General features: G+C 41.6%; 1 protein-coding gene across 2 annotated transcripts; it reads left to right on the forward strand.

Annotated features, from left to right (window-relative positions):
• Positions 1 to 173: 173 nt before the first annotated feature.
• On the forward strand, positions 174 to 18,708 carry hip1ra (huntingtin interacting protein 1 related a). 2 transcript variants are annotated; one of them, XM_086152564.1, is made up of 34 exons: positions 174 to 497; positions 2,609 to 2,672; positions 2,793 to 2,935; positions 3,031 to 3,087; positions 3,872 to 3,952; positions 4,118 to 4,194; positions 4,298 to 4,359; positions 5,219 to 5,359; positions 5,844 to 5,901; positions 6,001 to 6,076; positions 6,255 to 6,392; positions 6,473 to 6,595; positions 7,245 to 7,428; positions 7,520 to 7,608; positions 8,298 to 8,414; positions 8,539 to 8,640; positions 9,039 to 9,233; positions 9,448 to 9,558; positions 9,646 to 9,840; positions 9,920 to 10,067; positions 11,087 to 11,173; positions 11,252 to 11,359; positions 11,435 to 11,571; positions 11,972 to 12,082; positions 12,165 to 12,223; positions 12,616 to 12,646; positions 12,726 to 12,788; positions 13,594 to 13,694; positions 13,802 to 13,907; positions 14,757 to 14,880; positions 15,610 to 15,671; positions 15,794 to 16,393; positions 16,480 to 16,546; positions 17,702 to 17,834. In XM_086152564.1, the coding sequence occupies exons 1-33, from the start codon at positions 417 to 419 to the stop codon at positions 16,513 to 16,515; spliced, it is 3,867 nt and encodes a 1,288-aa protein (XP_086008690.1). In that variant the 5' UTR covers positions 174 to 416; the 3' UTR covers positions 16,516 to 16,546; positions 17,702 to 17,834. The 2 variants fall into 2 exon arrangements, with proteins under 2 accessions (XP_086008690.1, XP_086008689.1); XM_086152563.1 differs by having other exon boundaries at positions 16,480 to 18,708.
• Positions 18,709 to 18,771: the final 63 nt, after the last annotated feature.

The raw sequence follows: 18,771 nt of genomic DNA on the forward strand, positions 1-18,771 counted from the left end.
TATATTTCTAGTTTGTGATTTTTAATGAAAGCCTCGACTTTGAGAAAGTAATTTTTGTGTTTCTGTTTGTAGTGTGTGTGTGTGTGTGTGTGTGTGTGTGTGTGTGTGTGTGTGTGTGAACGAGCGAACGAGATGTCGAACCTGTCCTACAGGGCAGTTCACTGTTTCCCTTCTTTTGTTTTTCCAGTTTCACAGTCGATCAGCCGCGCGTCACCTCCTTCTCTCCAAATGAAAAGAAAATGTTATTAAACTACAAGTCTCGTTTTTTTTACTCTCGCGGTATTTCAGTACATTTTTAACGCTCTTCTCGCGGCTTTACGCCAAACAGGTGAGCGCGAGGGAAGAGTGTATGTGTGAGTGGGAAACAGTTTTCGGAATTCCACGCGTGTCCACTTTACCCACGGAATAAGGACAAAATGAGCAAACCGAAGAACAAGAGCGAGAACAAGACTGAGAAAGCCCTGGCCGCGGAGAAGGAGCAGTTCGGAAAACAGCAGGTGACCGCTGGGAAGGTGGTCCGTCGGGGGCGGGATATTAAATGTTTTACCGGTACGGTATTTTTTTTTCTTGAACGGCGCCGCTTAACTGGTTTTTAAGGGTTCGAACACGGATGGCCGGTTTCGCGGAGCTACAACCTGGATACCGAAATATTTTTTTTTGTCAAACTATCAGTTCCCCCGCTCATCATATCTGTGATAAAACGCTCTTCGCATGTTTTTTAGTATTTTAATTTATATATTAATGGAAGAGAATCGGGAGGGGGTGGCCACCCACGACAAACAGGAGGAATCACCGGCCTTCTCATCAATAATACTCTCAAAATACTCCCTTTAAATTCTACGCCAACAAAACACTTTACTGTTTCAGATCCTCGTTTATAGATTTTTTTTTTTTTACTTATCTTGTGCTGTTTCGGTGATGACACAATCTATGTTTTTTTTTTCTTCATACTGTTTAGTGTGTTTAAAGACTGTTCTCGTGTTGTGGCCCAGAAGACACAAATGCCTTCCTATGTTGAAAAGTTTGGACTCTTAGCAATTTCTCAGATTGTGTCTGGTATTAAAGCAGTTACAGGTCAATATTGTATCTGCGAAACTTCTGATCATCTGTATCTGTGTTCCTCGGAATTGCTGGAGTATATGATGTTGTGTGACCAAATGTCAGTCAATGTTTTTAACCCATAAAGCTCTTTCACACCTTGTGGTTTCAAAGTGCTTTATGAACACATCGGAGGAGATACCAGGCTGTCAGGAGAGACTTGAGGTTCAGTTTTTTGCTCAAGGGTACTTCAGCGTGCAGACAGGAGGAGCGGTGATTTGAACCACCAAACATTGGGTTGGAAGGAAGCCTGCTCTGCCAACTGAGCCGCAGCCAGACATTTAATGAAATATTTGAATCTGAATTGTTACAACAGACATCCTGTCTTATTGACCATGGTCCCCAAATCATCTTAAAGCTCATATTGTTTGAAGTTGTAGTGGCTTTTTATTTGTTTTTCTTTTTTTAATTTTGTGTGTGTTTTGAATTTCGACTAAAACTCAAGACCAGCATATCTCACATTTTGAGAATGTCAGTTGATCAAGTTGTATGTTTTCTTTCCTTCTTCTTCTTTTCCTTTGAGCTTTTCACTTCAGGGGTTGCCCCTGCCAATCCACCCTCTCCATCTAACCCTATTCTCTGTATCCCCCTCTCTCACGACAACTAACTTCATATCTTCTCGCACTACGTCCATAAATCTTCTCTTTGGTCTTCCTCGAGACCTCCTTCCTGGCAGCTCCAATTCCAGCATCTGTGTACCAATATATTCACTATCTGACCTTCTTGTATGTTTCTTTCCTATGGCCAAATATTATTAAACCAAATACTAACCTCTGTTTAAAACCGCTGTAAACTACATACTTAGTAATAAACTTGTAATTATTAAATCTATTAAAACTTGAGGTACCTTTAATAAAAGATTAAAAAGATCATATTTTTTATAGCGGTTGGAATTCAAATTACAGAGTTTTGTTTTGTAGCTACCTAGCTTGCTTAGCTTAGCTTTGAACATAAGCAGCAACGATCCTCGCAGATGAACCTCAAACCCTCTGAGGCTCATCAAAATTCTCCTTCATATAATCAAAGGTTAGCAGAAAAAATCAAATTCAGATTATGAGTTTTAATGATATTCTAAATTTTTCCAAGACTAATGTCAATCACAGTTCCTTTTGCTGCTACAAGCTAGCATTGAATCCGGCACAGGTTGGTTATGAAGAAAGGTCATGGCTTTTCATATCATTCTAGTCCCTTAGCGTAGTGCTAACTGTTACAAATTGTATCGCATACAAACTGCTGTGAGTACACATGCTTAGCTTGAGGGCTTTTTTAGCAGAACAAAACTATTTTTTACCAAATGTGAAAATAGGTGTGGTAGTCAAAATCAGGTATTTCACCTTAAATTCTGCTAAAATACTGCACTATTTATCATGCTAACTGCCAAACTAGCAGCTCAGATGAATGAGCTGTTTTTTAACACTTGCATCATCCCTCTGCTGTTCCTGTACAACTACTGTTGCTCTGAATTGTTTTTTTAACTGAGCCCCAATGGTTGTTTTCTTGTTTCTTTCAGCTCCACAGCATCAGCAAATGCCTCACCTCCACAGAAACACCACCAAAAGAGAAATATGTCCGCAGTATCCTTTTTGATGTAAAGAGCAAGATAGAAAAATACTTAGATTTATCAGTTTAATGGAAAGGTATTGTTGGAATATAGCTTGTCGTGTGGTTTGGTAGTTTCCTTGACAGACGTGAAGATATCATCTTGGGAAGTCACAAGGAGGCCGGAGCTACCACCTTCTGGTCCTACATCCTCAACCTCCCACTGTCGAGCAACTCCATGATCAGCTGGAAGTTCTGCTACCTGCTGCACCGGCTGCTTCGGGACGGGCACAGAAACGTGAGCTCTGAACAAATTTCAACAACTGCCTTCTTTTTTTCCCCTCCCCTCAGTAACGTGATGTGCAATATGTTTCGTCTCCATTTGATCTGCAGGCTGTCAACGACTCACACCGATACTGTCGCAATGTTAAGGATATGGGCAACCTTTGGGTGAGTAAAAAAGCAGATAAATCACAACCTGCTGAACCACTTCTGTTGAGCCACCTCCAATGGGCAGCTCTGAGTTCTAGGTTCTCTGTGCACGAGTGCAATATCTCTGGCCTGAGGAAATTCACCTCTAGTCTGGCACACTTGGGTTAACGGATGACCTCATTAGATTTGGGCGGTCAAAGGTCAAAGTCACTACGACGCACAAAACACATTGTCGGCCTTTGGAAGTCGAACATCACTGGTACATGTCTGGGGAATTTATTCCAGTTTTGTACCGACTTTGCTTGGACCATAGGAGGAACTACATGTTTGTTGGTCAAAGACCAAGGTCACTCCGGATCCCACATATTCAGGCACAATGTCCATCACTGACTTAACAGAACCTCACAAATGTGGTTTTGGTCTTAAGATCAGTACAGCTGTTCTATGTTTTCACATTTGGTGTGAACATTCACTTAGACTTGGACGGGGACTGACTTTGATGGTCAAAGTCAATCCACCTGACACTTTTACTTTCTGGGACATCAGTTTCTATCTGGGATCAATGTCCTCCAATTTGGCTCAAACATTTCTTTGACTCAAGGATGTTCGGGTTGAGTTTTTGGTAGATTTTAATGTCAAAGTTGCAGGGACCTTAAAGCAAGTATCTGTCCTTCTGTTTCCAGCTATCGCTATCGCTGATGACTCCGACCATGCGTCTGGCCCTTCGACTGCCGTTGTCTTTTTTCTCCAGTTTCCTCTCGGGATTGATGACCCAGTCTAATCTGTTATGTTTTGTCTCCAGGGGAAATTGCACGATCGATATGGCCACATTGTAGCTTTGTCTGCCAAGTTCCTCTCCCTCAAAATGGAGTTTCATAAGAAGGTAATACATCTTTATTGTTTTTTTTAGGAAATATGATACAAAGGCAAAATGGTAAAATAGAGTGGCACTGTGGTGCGGTGGTTCGCACTGCCTCATTGCTGTGTCTTGTTTTAAACAACAAAAACAAAAAACTCAAACCTCTCCTGTCATAAAATCACCTTGCAGCACAAGGTGATCCCTGGCAACCTGGAGGCCAGCGATGAGACTCTGGAGCGAGAAGCAGGCGGTGACATGAACAAAGTGTGAGTTTCCATCTCCATGCTGTGTGTGACTCGTGGTTGCTGTGCTTCTACCATCTTGATGCTCTGATGTGATGTCTCTGCTTCTTATTTTAATTTACCCTAGGCTGGATATGACTCTGGCCCTGCTAGACTACTTGGATGCTGGTCTAAAGATGGCAGACACAGGTGAGGTTTTTTTTCTTTTAATTTGCAGAACTTCTTTCAAATAATCTGTGAAGATGTTATCAATGTGGGTGTGTTTGCAGTCTGATAATCCCACCTTTAACCGCTAGTCTGCCCTGCACACACGGCAACATGTCAGTTAGGTCTCCCGAAAGACTTGAATCTTTTTCTATTAGACGAAAAAGCGTTATCTTTTGATCTAGACACGGGCTGGTGACACTTGACTGCTGGGGATTCACCCTTCTGCCATTGTTTGACCACTCACCCTTCCTAGCCAGCAAAAAGACTTAACATTGGCTCATATGCCCTGACCACTTAAAGATTTAAGGGGTTTTGAGGGGAGGAATTCATCACGAGAAAGATTTGGGGATAAAACCTTAACTAAGCTATAGTCAAACTGATTTTTAAACTTAAAATGGGAACATTTCATGGACTTTAAATATAAAATTTTGAAGGATGCTGGATTTTAGCTGGTTCACATTAAGAAAAAACAAATAATCCAGGACTGTATATGTTATCAGTGTTTTTAGGGAATTTTCACTGTATTTTTAAATTTATTAGGTCAATGAACTGACATGTAGTTCATTTTTAGCTGCTATTTTTAAAGACAATACCCCCCTTTACATTTTGTTTTCAACTTAATTTATGGGATTTATTACCGGCTGAACTATAGAATTTATCATTTAATTTTTCTTCATTTTAACTGCCTGAATCAAAATAAAGTGGTGTGTGAGTTGAAAGTTGTACGTTTTGACAGCAAAGTGATTTTCTCAAAATGTTTTCACATTGAAGAGAAATAAAATAAACACTTCTAAGTGAGCCTTTGGCTTTGACTCTCTCGTTGTGGTTTTCTTGTCGAAAGTTTTCCGCCAGCTGGACGCCAACGGAGCCAAATCCAACACGTCGGCGGGCCAGTGCCGCCTGATGCCCCTGATCCCCCTCATCCCCGACTGCAGCTTCCTCTACCACTTCTCTGTCCGGCTGCTCTTCAAACTCCACAGCCGTGAGTCCAAAATCGAACCCCCCAGTTAACCAGTGCTCAAGCGCCTCCCTGCCACTAGGGGGCCCCGTGATCACCTCATACTGTGTTTGCTTTTAATTACTGTGAGTTTAAAACTTCACTTTGATTTGACAATCCCTCGGGGTTTATAAAATAGATGATTTTGGTGATTACTTTAAAAAAAAAAGAAACTTTTTATTTCATTTCTTTTTTTTTGATTCTCTATTGTTATCTCTTCAAATTCATTCACATTTCTTTGACATTTTCAATTGATAATCTGGTCATTTATTTCTAAGTTCTCATTGATTTCCTGTTACATTCTTCTGTAATATTCTTTTCTAAATTCAAGTGTTTTGCCAATTTTCGCAACTTTTAAGTTATTCGTTGTCTTTTTTTTTTTCAGCGGGTCTTAAGACGTAATAACCAATTTACCAAAGCTGTCTAAAACTATATTAGATATTCCAAAATCTTTTCTGTTGACCAACAGGCATTGCTGCAGATGTTCTTCTTGGACACAGAGAGCGTTTCCGTGACCTTTTTATCAGGTGGGTTGTTTTTCCGTTTACACTTTTGAATCCAAATCATTTTAAATAGCATTTTCAAAAGTACGAGATCTATCGACGGTGATGGTCTGTCTTCCACAGCCTCAACCAGTTCTTTGACCGAGCCCGAGAGATGGAATTCTTTAAGAGCCACGTCCAGATCCCAGATCTACCAGATGTGAGTTTGGAAAAATTATGATGTTTCCATGTGTTCATCTAAAGATAAACTGCTGGCTCATCACATCACTTAAAATAATCCATGGACAAAAGTCCTTTTCGAGGGTGTGAAAAGGTGTTTATTAGAGCATCACCAGGCGATGAAGGCATGGCTGTAACATTGGTTGCCTGTGGAACAGGAACCTCCGAATTTCCTGCGAGCGGCGGCCCTGGCCGAGTACAGGAAGCCAGTTGTGGTGATGGCCAATGAAGATCGTCCCGAAGAAGAAGAGGTGGAGCCGCAACCGGAGTTTAGGGAGAACCCACAAATCCCACAGGTCTGCTTGGATTCACTAAGAAAAAAAATGCTGTTTTCTGGATTTGAGACTCTTTATTTTGGTGCTTTATTTTGTGGCAGTACTACTTGCTCAGCCAAATGGGGATGCCTGAGGTCGCCGTGGAGCAGAGAGACATGGAGAATGAGACCCTGAAAAAAGAGCTTGAGGTTCTCAGACCAGAACTGCACCTCATCAAGTCAGAGGTAAGATGGGGGCCCCGCGTCCTGGCTGGTCGACTTGAAGACACCAAAGACATCATAACAGAACCCGCTAATAACCTCTCAGTTTTCCAGTGTTTCCGTATAGTATGACTTCAGATTCCGATCCAGATTCAGGTATTGGTATCTGCACTTAAACTGGTTTCTTAGTGGTGAAAGTAAAATTTTACTTTTCACCAAAAATGTGGGGACAGAACTCTCTTCTTCACTGAATTTATCCCAAATTGTTTGAAATGAATGTATCATCCCTTCAGTGATACCAAGCACATTTTATGTATTATTTATTATTTCTTTTTTAATCAAAAAACAGAGCCTGTAATAGATATATGAACAACTGTTTCAAAGCATGTAAATTATAAACAACCACCTTTATGTTTTGGGAAATATATCTATATTTCTAAAATGACTTTATATGTATTTAATATGTAATTCATTTACAAAATATATAAAAAAATGATAAAAATACAGGTGAATTGACTCATCTCGCTGAAGGTTAAACATAAAGTAAGTGTATATGTGGAGTAAAAGGGCCCTAGGTTGAGGCCCGGGGCTGCTCCACATGGAATCAAGGCAGGTGACATGTTTCTTTAGGTGTTCTGTGACTCTGATTCCATATCGGTGAACACACCCACAGGCTCAGAGGTGCGTTGTTGATCTGAAATCCCAAGTGAACTGCCTGGAGGCGGAGCTTGAGGAGCAGCGGACCCACAAACAAGTGGCCCTGGTGGAAAACGAGCACCTGCGGATGGAGGTGGAGGCGCTGCGTACAGCTAACATCGCCAACGTCGGCGCCCAGATTGGATTCAAGGAGGCTGACAGTGAGTATTCGGTATATCTTAAGCTCTTGTTAAAAAAAAAAAGTCAAAGTCAAAGTTCGCTGAGACTCATCCAAACATCATGTGACATCAGGCAGAGCTCAAGCAGCGGAGATTCGGTTCAGTCAGCTCAAAGAGAAGCACGCTGAGCTGGTTACTGGCCACGCTGATTTGCTAAAGAAGGTAACACTCTGAAATTTTTCTGTAATATTTATTTTTTTGTTTTTTTTTCACCAAGACTTCTTCCATCCAGTTAGCTTATACAGGAATGTTGCAGCCCAGAAATAAGATTTTACACATTAATATGCAAATGTTGAAAACGAAAATGCATTTGTATGCAAAAATACAATTCATCCCTTCATTTATTTCTTTTTGTTCAGCTTAGCATAATCGGTAACAGAGGGAAAAGACAACTAGCGGACGCTGCCCTGAGTCACAAACATTTTTTTAAAAAGAAAATGGAGCTTATTTCATAAATGTAGCAAATACAGTCTGTTTGCTCTTTAGCCAAGGTTAGCATAAATATTTATTAGAGCACAAAACAACCAAAACCTTTTGGCATGTTTTATCAATGTTTTATATCATCAATTATGTTCTGTTTTTTTTTTTTATTTTTTTTATTTATTTATTTATTTATTTTTAACATTCTGACATTTTTGCAGATTTTATTTTAATTTTCATTCCCTTTCTGGTCAAAACCTTCATGCTAAGTTAAGCAATATGTTTGCGAGCCATGGATTAATTGAGATTTGAGTCCATACTTTTTGTCTTAATGCAGGAGACCAGGCAAGAGAGCTAAAATAAACTTCGCTATTTTAAGTAAAAATTCTAAGGTGAAATGTTTCCTGAAAGTTGTTTTTACATATGCACAGAACGCAGAGACAATGAAGCTGCTCTCCAGCACCAGACAAGAACAGGATGACTTACGACGCCTCAGACAGCAGCTGGAACACGAGCTGGAAAATGTACGACAGGAGAAAGTAAACACAGTGAGTCCGATCTGACTTCTGGACCATGAAGCCCACCAAGCAGTTGGGGTCGTGGTTTTTCATAGATAAAAGCTGAACAGTGCCGACACAGGGCAACGCTGACTGCACGCCTATTGTCTTCCAGACCAATCAACAGCAGCAGCAGATCGACCAGTTAAATCAAGAACTCCTTAGGCAGCGATCGGAGATGGCGCTGCTTCGCAGCACCCTGGAGAATAAGGAGAAGGTAAGACCGGGGTAAAAATATGCAAGCATTTTTTACTTTATAAAAAAATGTATATTACCAGTATATTTATAAAACTAAAGTACTTGGTTTCTCTTTTTTCCTCATGATAAAAGTGTCCTGGAGGTCCTCATATAAGTAATTCAAATTATTTACATGCTAGTGTTTTTATTAAAAACATTCAGATATTCGTTTGACCTCTTTTGTTAATAAATGCCAATTCTGTACATCAATGTTACCCCTTTAAATGGCATGTTGTGTGTGTGTATGTGTTAATGTGTGTATGTGTGTGTGTGTGTGTCTGTGTATTGATGTGTATCAGCCTTTGAAATCTTCAATTGAATACATGCTGGTGAAGTTTTCACCCCACACATCAATGCTGAATTGGTTTTGCTCACCAGGAGGGGGCCCAGGTGAGTGGCGGCCTGGCAGCACTGCAGGCTGAGCGGGATGCGCTGCTTCGTTCCACCAGTGAGAGGGAGGCCGAGTTGTCCTCCCTGAGGCAGCAGGCTCACTTGCAGCAGAGCTCGCTCGATATGGAGAGGGAGCGGCTGGGCAGGGAGCTGGAAGCCCTGAGGGCTCAGCTGCAGCAGCAGGTAGGGGTCACATGGTGCCAACGCCACGCCAGCTGGCTTCCAGACATGGAGCACACAGGCTTAATGCAGAAAACACCAGATGTAAACAGCAGATGACATTTTAACAATAAATGTACATTTTAGAACAACATGATATTCATGAATTTACATTCTTGTTACAGTATATTGGTATCACATTAAAAGATTGCACTTTTACACCATCCTTTTTCTTTAGCTTGCCATCAATGCAGAACAGAAGCTGGAGATTGACCGTCTTAGGCGAGAGCTGGACTCCACGCGAGCAGAACTAATGCTTGCAAACAACAACTTACACAGCAAGGAAATGGTGGGAGATACCCATAGTCTTTTTTTGGGATGTTTTTATTTCCTGGCACCAGTCAAGGTTGTTAAAATATATTTTTCATCTGTTCAGAGCGGCAGCCAGTTGAACGACACGCTCTTGGGGCTGCAGCGGGAGCGGGAACTACTGCTGCGCAAACAGAGGGATCAGGAGGCAGAGCTTATGTCGCTGAAGCAGCAGGCGGCGCTGCAGCACAGCTCGCTGGAGCAGGAGAGGCAGAGGAGCAGCTTAGAGATGGGAAGCCTTCACGCCCAGTTACAGCAGAAGGTGCATCTTTGCGGTAACAACTGTAATGGCACTGTAATTACATGTGCCGGATCTGACAAGCGTGTCTCTGTGTAAACAGGCATTTCGGGAAAGTGAACTGGCCCAGAAGCTGCAGGAAGAGCAGTTCTGCCTGTTGCAGTGCGCCGTGGTCGAGGCCGAGGGCATCATCCTGGACGCGGTGGCTAAACTCGACGACCCTATACATGTCCGCTGTACCAGCTCCCCTGGTAGACCCTCCCCCACCCCCATAACAATTTATCAATTAATCTACATTTCTTTATTTTCAATTGTTTTTTCACCTTTAGTTAACCAAATGAATCAGTTGAAAACAGTTTCTCATTTACAATGATGACCTTAACTGATTCGAATTAAATTGGAACATGAAAAAACTAATTTTTGACCGACAAAAATACACAGAAATTTCTGGATTTTGAGCGCATCTGAATATAAGCTGCACCTAAAGATAAATAGATAAATATATGTGTACATATATAGGGTGTATTTGTCTATAAGCCATAGGTGTCCACGTTGTAACCTGAGATATTTACAAAGAAAAATGTTACACAGAAACATTTTTAAACTTTTAATTAAATGAATAACGGAAACATCCACACATACGTATTGGAAATGCTTTTTTCCGAACAGTGCCTGTAACACGGCCAATGAAAAAGATTAATAATAAATAACACAAGGAAAAGTCCATCCATTTTCTATCCCCGTTTTTCCCTACTCCAGGGATAGCTATCTTTGTCTTCCTCCTGCGAATTAACGTTGTCTTCTTCAATGTCAGAAATTCACGGTAATTTCATTGGTCCGATGTGACAAGGCTAAATGTTTTGGTGGCATGAAGGTCGTTAGCCTCAAAATATCAATAAATCAGCCACATCATTGCTCAATACGCCATGTTCAAAGTGTGTGAAAAAGTAGCAGTTCGTAGTCTGGAATTTACAGTAGTTATTACAGGTTAAGTAAGTAAGTAAGTTAAGTCATTACAATGAATCAATGTACAATGTATATATTTTCAGATTAATTTGACATTATGGTTTTTATTAAACTATATTTGTCAGAACAAAAGGCATAATCAGTACATTTTAATAATTGAATTAAACAGATCAATGATCTGTTTAGATCAGATCAATGATCAGACCACAAATATTATTCAAAATAAATCCCAATAATCCTGTTTGTCCTCTTTCATTGTTTCACACCAGTATATTTTCAGCGTCTCTCTCTCTCTGTTCCCCAGATTACCTGATCAATCGGGCTGAAATCACTCTGGAATCCATTGACAAAATGCAGCAGAGCCAATTGGTCTACTTGGGGAACAGGAATGGTGAGACTGTGTGTGTGAATGTGTGTGTTCATCAGACACGAAGGTGTGTGTGTGGGTGTAACACTCTCCCTTCTCCAGACGCCAGCGGCTTGCTGAGATCAGTCACCCAATTCTCCCACCTTGCCGCCGACACCATCGTCAACGCAGCTGCGACCTCTCACTCTGCTCCATCCGACCACGCCGACCGTATGTAAAGCACACACACACACAAACACACATGTAAACACACACACAAACCCACACTGACGCAATCTCCCGCAGGTTTGACCGACGGATGTCGTGACTGTGCCAACCACTGCCTGCAGTTCCTGAAGGAGATGAAGCTGCAGGCCAGCCTGCAGCGAGCTGATCCCTCCGCCATTCGTTATACAGTGCAACGGCTGCAGTCTCTGGGGCAGGTGAGGAACTTTTCACCCTCCCCTTCTCCAAAACTTATATTATTTTACCTTTTCCTAGTGGTTCTGCTGGAATCCCCCAGGAAACATAGGGATGCATTTCATGGAGCCCAAATGTTATCTAGAGGGGCCCCCACATTCTCCTCCATGCAACTAGGAATTTGGATTTTTCTAAAATAAGATGACATGGGTTCATATAGAAAGGTCGCCACAGCCAGTCACCTTCCTCCATCTAACCCTCTCCCCTGCGTCCCACTCCAATCTCCTCTTTGGTACTCCATTTATTTATAGAAACTTAAATCATATGAATAAAGTATTTTTTTAACATAATATTTTTTCTCAAAACATGAAAAGGTAGATAAAATACTTTATGAGTTTACAAAAGTTTTTTTGGTGTTTGCAGGAGCTGCGTCCAAAAGGCCAGGATGTGCTAAAAGAAGAGCTGGGAAACATGGTGGACAAGGAGATGATCGCCACGTCGACCGCCATTGAAGAGGCTGTGCTGCGAATGGACGTGAGGAAAACACACGTCCTGAGCGCTAAACGTACTGCACACACACACACACATGCATTGATGCTACACATCTGTCTCCCAGGAGATTCTGAGTCAGGCCAAGAAGGACACGACAGGCCTGAAACTGGAGGTGAACCAGAGGTAATACTAAAGACACACGCCACCGTTACCATCACCCTTATCTTCATTATCACCACAGTCAGACCTTTGCTGGACGTGAAACACTTTGACGAGAAAATTTTGTTGTCGCATCCTTTGGATGAAGAAACAAAGCTGGATAGACAGAAACTTACAGACACAATGAGGAAGCTTATCTGTTAAAATACAGTAAAGTAATAAGTGGATGAGAAGAATGGCTGCAAGTTTAATAGGTTAAATAAAAACAGGAAACTGGTTAATATATTAGAGGGAGAGATGAATACAAAGGCTACTGCTCTGGGGAAGCAGCGGGAAAATAGTAAAACCAAAAGAAAAAAAAGACTGAAACAAAACGGGGGACACACTGGCTTCACCTCTGCTCTGTTTCCTGGCAGCATCCTGGGTTCCTGCTCGGACCTGATGAGGGTAAGGCCTTCCTCCGCCGGCTCCTCACACCTTCACCCTTAAGCTCGCGCTAAGTGTTTGTGGTTTTTCCATCCCACAGGCCGTGCACATGCTGGTGACGGCAGCGACAGACCTGCAAAAAGACATTGTGGAGGGAGGAAGGGTGAGTTCCCGCCACCAGTTTATTGGTATGTGAATGGGATCAATTAATCAAGACATGCCAGCATTCTTGAGTTTTCCTGTGAAAGTGTTTAAAAATAATAAGAGGAACAGTGATAAAAAGAATTGTACTTGGAATAAACACAATAGTGAATACAGCTAAGCTACACAAGAAATATGAAACAATGTCGTAATGCTAGTATTTTAACAGTACAAATATTCAACAGCAATTTTGAAAGCGGGGGATTAAATTGATGTCATTTTTTATTATGCACATCATGAAAAAGGCATATTGTCGCCTCTACAGGTTTATCTGATGAGATGATAAATTTGTGGAAGATGAAATGTGCAAATGATAATATCCTAAAAGTCGTTAATTGGCTTTCATTCCTGCTTAGAATGTGTTCATTTATAATTTATTTAGAAGTTGCTTTAATGATGTTGTCGGTTTTTGAAAATCCTGGCAAGGCAACATTTTCCCCTATTTCTCTGACCATGTAAAAATGCCATAAATGCAAGTGTTAATTTTCTAGGTATTCATTCATTTAGTATTTTTTGACAAGGTGCCTTCCTTATTTTCCTGTCAAAATTGGAAAACAACAACTGGTGGGACTTCTTTGAAAACAATTATTTTCATCTTTGGTTTGAAATTGCTTTTCTTTTTCATTCTTTCTGATCAAATCAAATTCCTAATTTTCCCGGTTTGTCATTTCTGTTATAAAGTCTGTAGCACCTTGTCAAGTTCCGTAAGAGTTAATTATTGTTTTTATTTTTGTTTTTTGTTTTTTTGGTGTTCACCCTTCTTCCAGGGAGCCACGTCTGTTACCGATTTTTATGCCAAAAACTCCCGCTGGACCGAAGGACTCATCTCAGCCTCCAAGACAGTGGGCTGGGGCGCCACGCAGCTGCTGTACGCCTCAAAATAAATCAATAAAACACTCGCACTAACATATTTATCATCACTAATCCCGATCAAATGGTGTGTCTCCCTCCATCACGCCTCCTTTGTGTTGACAGAGAGTCAGCTGACCGGGTGGTGACTGACAAAGGGACCTATGAGGAGCTGATTGCTTCGTCGCATGAGATCGCTGCCAGCACTGCTCAGCTTGTCGCTGCCTCAAAGGTACACACCTTATTGACACCTTATTAAATGAACGAATGAATCCATGATTTGACCTATTATTACCTATTCTTCTTGTCGTGGCAACTGGACTTGAATTTCTTGACCTGAAGACGTTTTACCCCTCCTCTGAGAGGCTTCTTTAATATTGAAATTCAAGTCTTGTTACGATGACAAGAAGAATTCACCAGGACCTGGATGACTGAGAACCTCCACAGACATTATTATGTTCACAGACTATTCTTAGTTATACAGCACTGTAATGAAATCATTACCATTATCATTACAAGTGCTACTACCACTACTACTATTCATGTTCAATTAACCTTGCAATAAACTAGATCAAAACCAGTGTCAAGTTATGGGAAACTAGCAGGATGACAGGACACGTTAATTCAGGAGCCATTCCTTTAATACGAGAATACTCAAAGTACTCTTTATGGCATCTTATCCTGCTCAGATATTTATCTGCACCCAGAAAAGAAAAAGTAAATTACAGCAGTGCAGAAATAACGTTTGTGAAATTGAAGATGAGGGAAACAATAATTTAAAAACTATTCAAGACATGGTGCGTGTCACTTTATCTCTTGCTCAGTGGCCTTGCTCATGTGTTCTGATACAAAGTGGAATCCTGTGTTGTATTTTTCAAGCAGCCACAATTAGCAGGATCATTTTAGACTAATTAAGATGCATTTTTTGGTAGCAAACAGTTCACATATGTTGAGTTACTGTTATGTTGAGGTTATTTTGTACCGTGGACTTTGCTCCTGTCAGATTCAGGAAGGAAAGGAGGGTTGGGGGTGGTAAACCATGTTCCTTTCCGCCTGAGTGTCTCTTTGCACCTGTTTGCAGGTGAAGGCCGACCGCAACAACAAGAAGTTGCACACACTGGCGCAGGCCTCGCGCCACGTTAATGACATGGCCGCCGTGGTCGTCACCTCCACCAAACACGGGCAGCAACAGATTTCGGACCAAGGTGAGTCAGCAGCTCTTACTGTACAGCATAATGATTTCTCTCTACTGAACACAAGGGAGCAGCAAATCACATATTTCTTAGTTTCATTTTTTTGCTGCTTGGGCTGCAGGGGCTTCTGTCTAAATCTTCAAATTATGTGGCGTTTTCCCCAGTACACCTTGGTGAAAGTACCTATGTGGGCCACACGAGGGCGCTCTAAGCAATTCTTCCATACTTAGAATAAGAATAAGAATAAGAACAGCTTTATTTATTCCAAAGGAAATTGTTGTCCCACAGTTTCAAGTAAAACATAACAATAATTAATAGTAGGAAATTGTATAAACAGTAAAAAAAGAAAAGGAGGGGAGAATAAGAAATACAAATAAAACTATAAAGTGTCAAAGGCAAGGCTATAAAGTGTTTTAAGGTCTTAAGTGCAAAGATTTGAAAATTCCCTGCAGCTGAAGGAAGAGGAATTAAAAAGTCTGATAGCCTCAGGTAGGAAAGACCTCCTGTGGTGTTCAGTGGAGCTCCTTGGTGGTATACTACTATATGTTTGGGAAGTAAAACACTTGGAGACTTGATTAATATTATACCAAATATAATACCAAACCACGCCTCATCATATGGCCCATAGTTGGCGAGTTTCTACTTTTGTATCAGTGTACATCAATCAGATTTTTCTCAACTCTAAAATATAAAGTAGCAGTGAAACTGATTTTCAAGTCTGACACACTCCCATCCTCCCAGGTGTGATGGACTTTTCTGGCATGTCCCTCATCAAGTTGAAGAAAGAGGAAATGGAGGCTCAGGTAAGACGAGACGAGAACGGCCGACCCTTTGTTGTATTCCTGTTAGGTGCCGGACAAATCTGGGGATCAGTGGAACCTCAGGGCATCTTCTCACCTACGGTGTTTTGTTTTGGACTCCCAAGGTGAAGGTGCTGCAGTTGGAGAGCCTACTGGAACAGGAGCGGGTGCGCCTGGGGGAGCTGAGGAAGAGGCACTACGACCTCAATGGCGCCCCTGACGTGCTGGACGAGGCCGACAGCTTCCCGCCGCCTCCGCCGCCCACTTTATTCACCTCCCAACCTCAACTTCAGGCCTTCTCAGGAGCACAGCCATACTCACACACCCCCAGCCGCACGCAGAGCAACCCGTTCGCACCTGCTACGACAGAGTCTTTCTCACTGCCTCAGCCCTACACAGCAACACACACCGATGCAGCGAAATACACCTACGCACCAGCCCAGATGAACACGCCAACAGACACCTACACACCCCCTCAGCCCTACACACCCCCTCAGTTCTACACACCAACGCACATATACACACCTCCTCAGTCTTACACTCCGCCCTCCACCCAAAGTTATTCGAACCCTCAGCCCTACACCTTGCCGCAGCAGTCCAGCCTCCCTCAGCCCCACTCGCCGTCTCAGCCCAAAAAGACGCTGCAGAGCAACGCAGACGCCAACAAGCCTGCCGCCAGGAAATCCAACATCTTCACCAAATCTGGAAACCTGCTGAAGAACGCGGCAAGTTGCAGATGACGCCAATATGCAGATGACCTGAGTGGAATGATTCAACATGGCTGAGTGTGCTTTCTTTTTTTTTTCTACAGTTCAAGCGAAGCGAGGCTGGAACAGGCGAACAGTGAGGCCTGGCTAACCACGATGGAGATTCTAAATGTAAAATGCTTTTTCAGTCTAATTCTATATCTGGTTCTACTCATTCTTGATTGGATGGATTCTGTCACAAAACCGGGAGATACTGTAAAGCTGAGTGACAGGCAAATGTTGCAGTTCTAAAAAGACATTTGGAGTCTCTTTTTTTGGCCTGATTCACCGAAGCTGTCCCCGTTCAGGACACGACCCAAAGAGGAGTGGCCCAGACGCTCACAAATGGTTTGGTTGTGTGAGGGGTCTGACTTTATCATCAAAAATCCTGCTCCTCTTAAACCGCTACCTTACAGTCTTTGAACGCATCAGCAGACTCTTGCGGCTGTTGATAGCTAAGCTCAGCTTAGGGCACGAAACCCAAACAAACTGATATCAGCTATTCGACTTCAGCAGCAGAAACCTGGTTTCTTTATTTTATCATTGTATTCTGGTTTTACTTTCTGTTAATTTCTATCAAATTTTAAATCAAATTGCGGTGCCTTAAAATAGATTGTTGGCCTTTAAAACGAGGATGTTATAGGCCCATGGGATGCCGGAAAACATATGACCCTTGTGTTTGATTAGGGTTTTGTATAATTCACAAATGCAAGACTATGAGGCTGAATTGATTAGAAAATTCCCTTTTACCAATATTTATCCAAAAACTTGCATAATCACACCACTGATATGTACACGTTTGTGTCACACCTCTGCAGGAACAGCCAGAGAGGCTGGTGGTATTTATTCTCAGTCCAAAGGAAAATACAATGCATTTTCCGACCACGAAGCAGCGGTAGATTCTCTCCTATGACTTCATTCCTCTGTCTATTTTCAGCTCCTTCTTTTGTTACCTCCGGACTGGCGTGTGTGTGTGTGTGTGTGTGTGTGTGTGTGTGTGTGTGTGTGTGTGTGTGTGTGTGTGTGTGTGTGTGTGTGTGTGTGTGTGTGTGTGTGTGTGTGTGTGTGTGTGTGTGTGTGTGTGTGTGTGTGTGTGTGTGTGTTTGGTCCACCCAGATGACTAACAGGCCTTTGGGGTGATGCGCATGTAGTCATGTGCTTGTCCACTTCCGGTCGTCAGTTTTGTTTTTTTTTTTTCACTTCTTTTTTTTTTTTTTTTTTTTTTTTTGAGTCCGACCTCGAAGTCTCCCAGAAGTGTGTAATCCAGGATGTAATCTGTTCTCACAGCGACCTCATCTGTCCGATATTTGTTTCATGCGCGATGCGGCCTGCCATCACACCACCATGGAAGTCACCCACTGCAGTGCCCTCCTCTTCCCCCCGTGGGGACCGGAGAGGAAGCGCAGCAAGTTGGACCGGGACACGGTGGAAAAACCGCCGGGATCAGATGTCACGACCGTCAAAATAAAAGCGGAGAGTTTTTTTTTATTTCTCAAAGGAGCTTAGAGTGTTTACGATCACTGACTTTGGCTTTTATGACACTGTGTTTTCCCCATTTTTGGTGAATCTGGGCTCAACTCATGTTTTGTAATGACCTTACAGCATTACATGTCCCATGTAATAGAAGAATAAAATATAACAAATTACAGGCGTCTCTCAGGTTACGGCATTAATAATAAATCAATCTAGTTTAATGAAAAAAACCCTAATAACTTGTTTGATGTAATGCATTAATGTTAGTATTTTACAAATGCATATCGATGTATTAATAATATTTTTAATTTGACGTTATCTCTGTAGTTACCAATTCATTTTCACTTAAATTTTTCATTTAGAATATTTTCCCCAGGTTATCTGTTAAAATAAAAATAATTTAAATTCTGGGTTTTTTTTTTGGCAGATTGTAAAAATCTTTTGTTTCACAAGTACATAAAATTATTATTGAACGCTATCTAATTGATTGAAATTAACTATTAATTATTTTCACGAATGAAAATCCCACAGTGGGATGTGGCACACTGAAGTCCTTCAGTCTGTCGAAATGAAAACAATAAATAACATTTTTGTATTTGTGTTTGTGTGTGTGTGTGTGTGTGTGTGTGTGTGTGTGTGTGTGTGTGTGTGCGATACATAAAGACTGGTTCTCTGACTTGACATCTAAATGTGACATGCTCAACAGCTTTGTTTTTCTTTAGTTCGTCGAAATGAAGACATTAATTTAAATTTGTTTATACGGGTGTGTGTACATATATATCGATACGACAAATAAAGAATAATCCTTTGAGATGTAAATGCGACACGGTCGACGGTCATTGTTTTACTTTGAAGGGCAACCGGAAGTGCGCGTTTCACCACGG

Source organism: Fistularia commersonii, chromosome 9 (genome assembly GCF_037954325.1).
Source record: "Fistularia commersonii isolate RoL2024-O1a breed Wild chromosome 9, RoL_Fcom_v1.0, whole genome shotgun sequence".
Lineage (NCBI taxonomy): Eukaryota > Metazoa > Chordata > Actinopteri > Syngnathiformes > Fistulariidae > Fistularia > Fistularia commersonii.

Coding starts and splice junctions, on each gene's coding strand:
- hip1ra (XM_086152563.1), top strand. CDS start 417: ATGAGCAAACCGAAGAACAAGAGCGAGAACAAGACTGAGAAAGCCCTG. Junction 3,088..3,871: donor AGGATATGGGCAACCTTTGG/GTGAGTAAAAAA, acceptor TTTTGTCTCCAG/GGGAAATTGCACGATCGATA. Junction 6,077..6,254: donor AGATCCCAGATCTACCAGAT/GTGAGTTTGGAA, acceptor CCTGTGGAACAG/GAACCTCCGAATTTCCTGCG.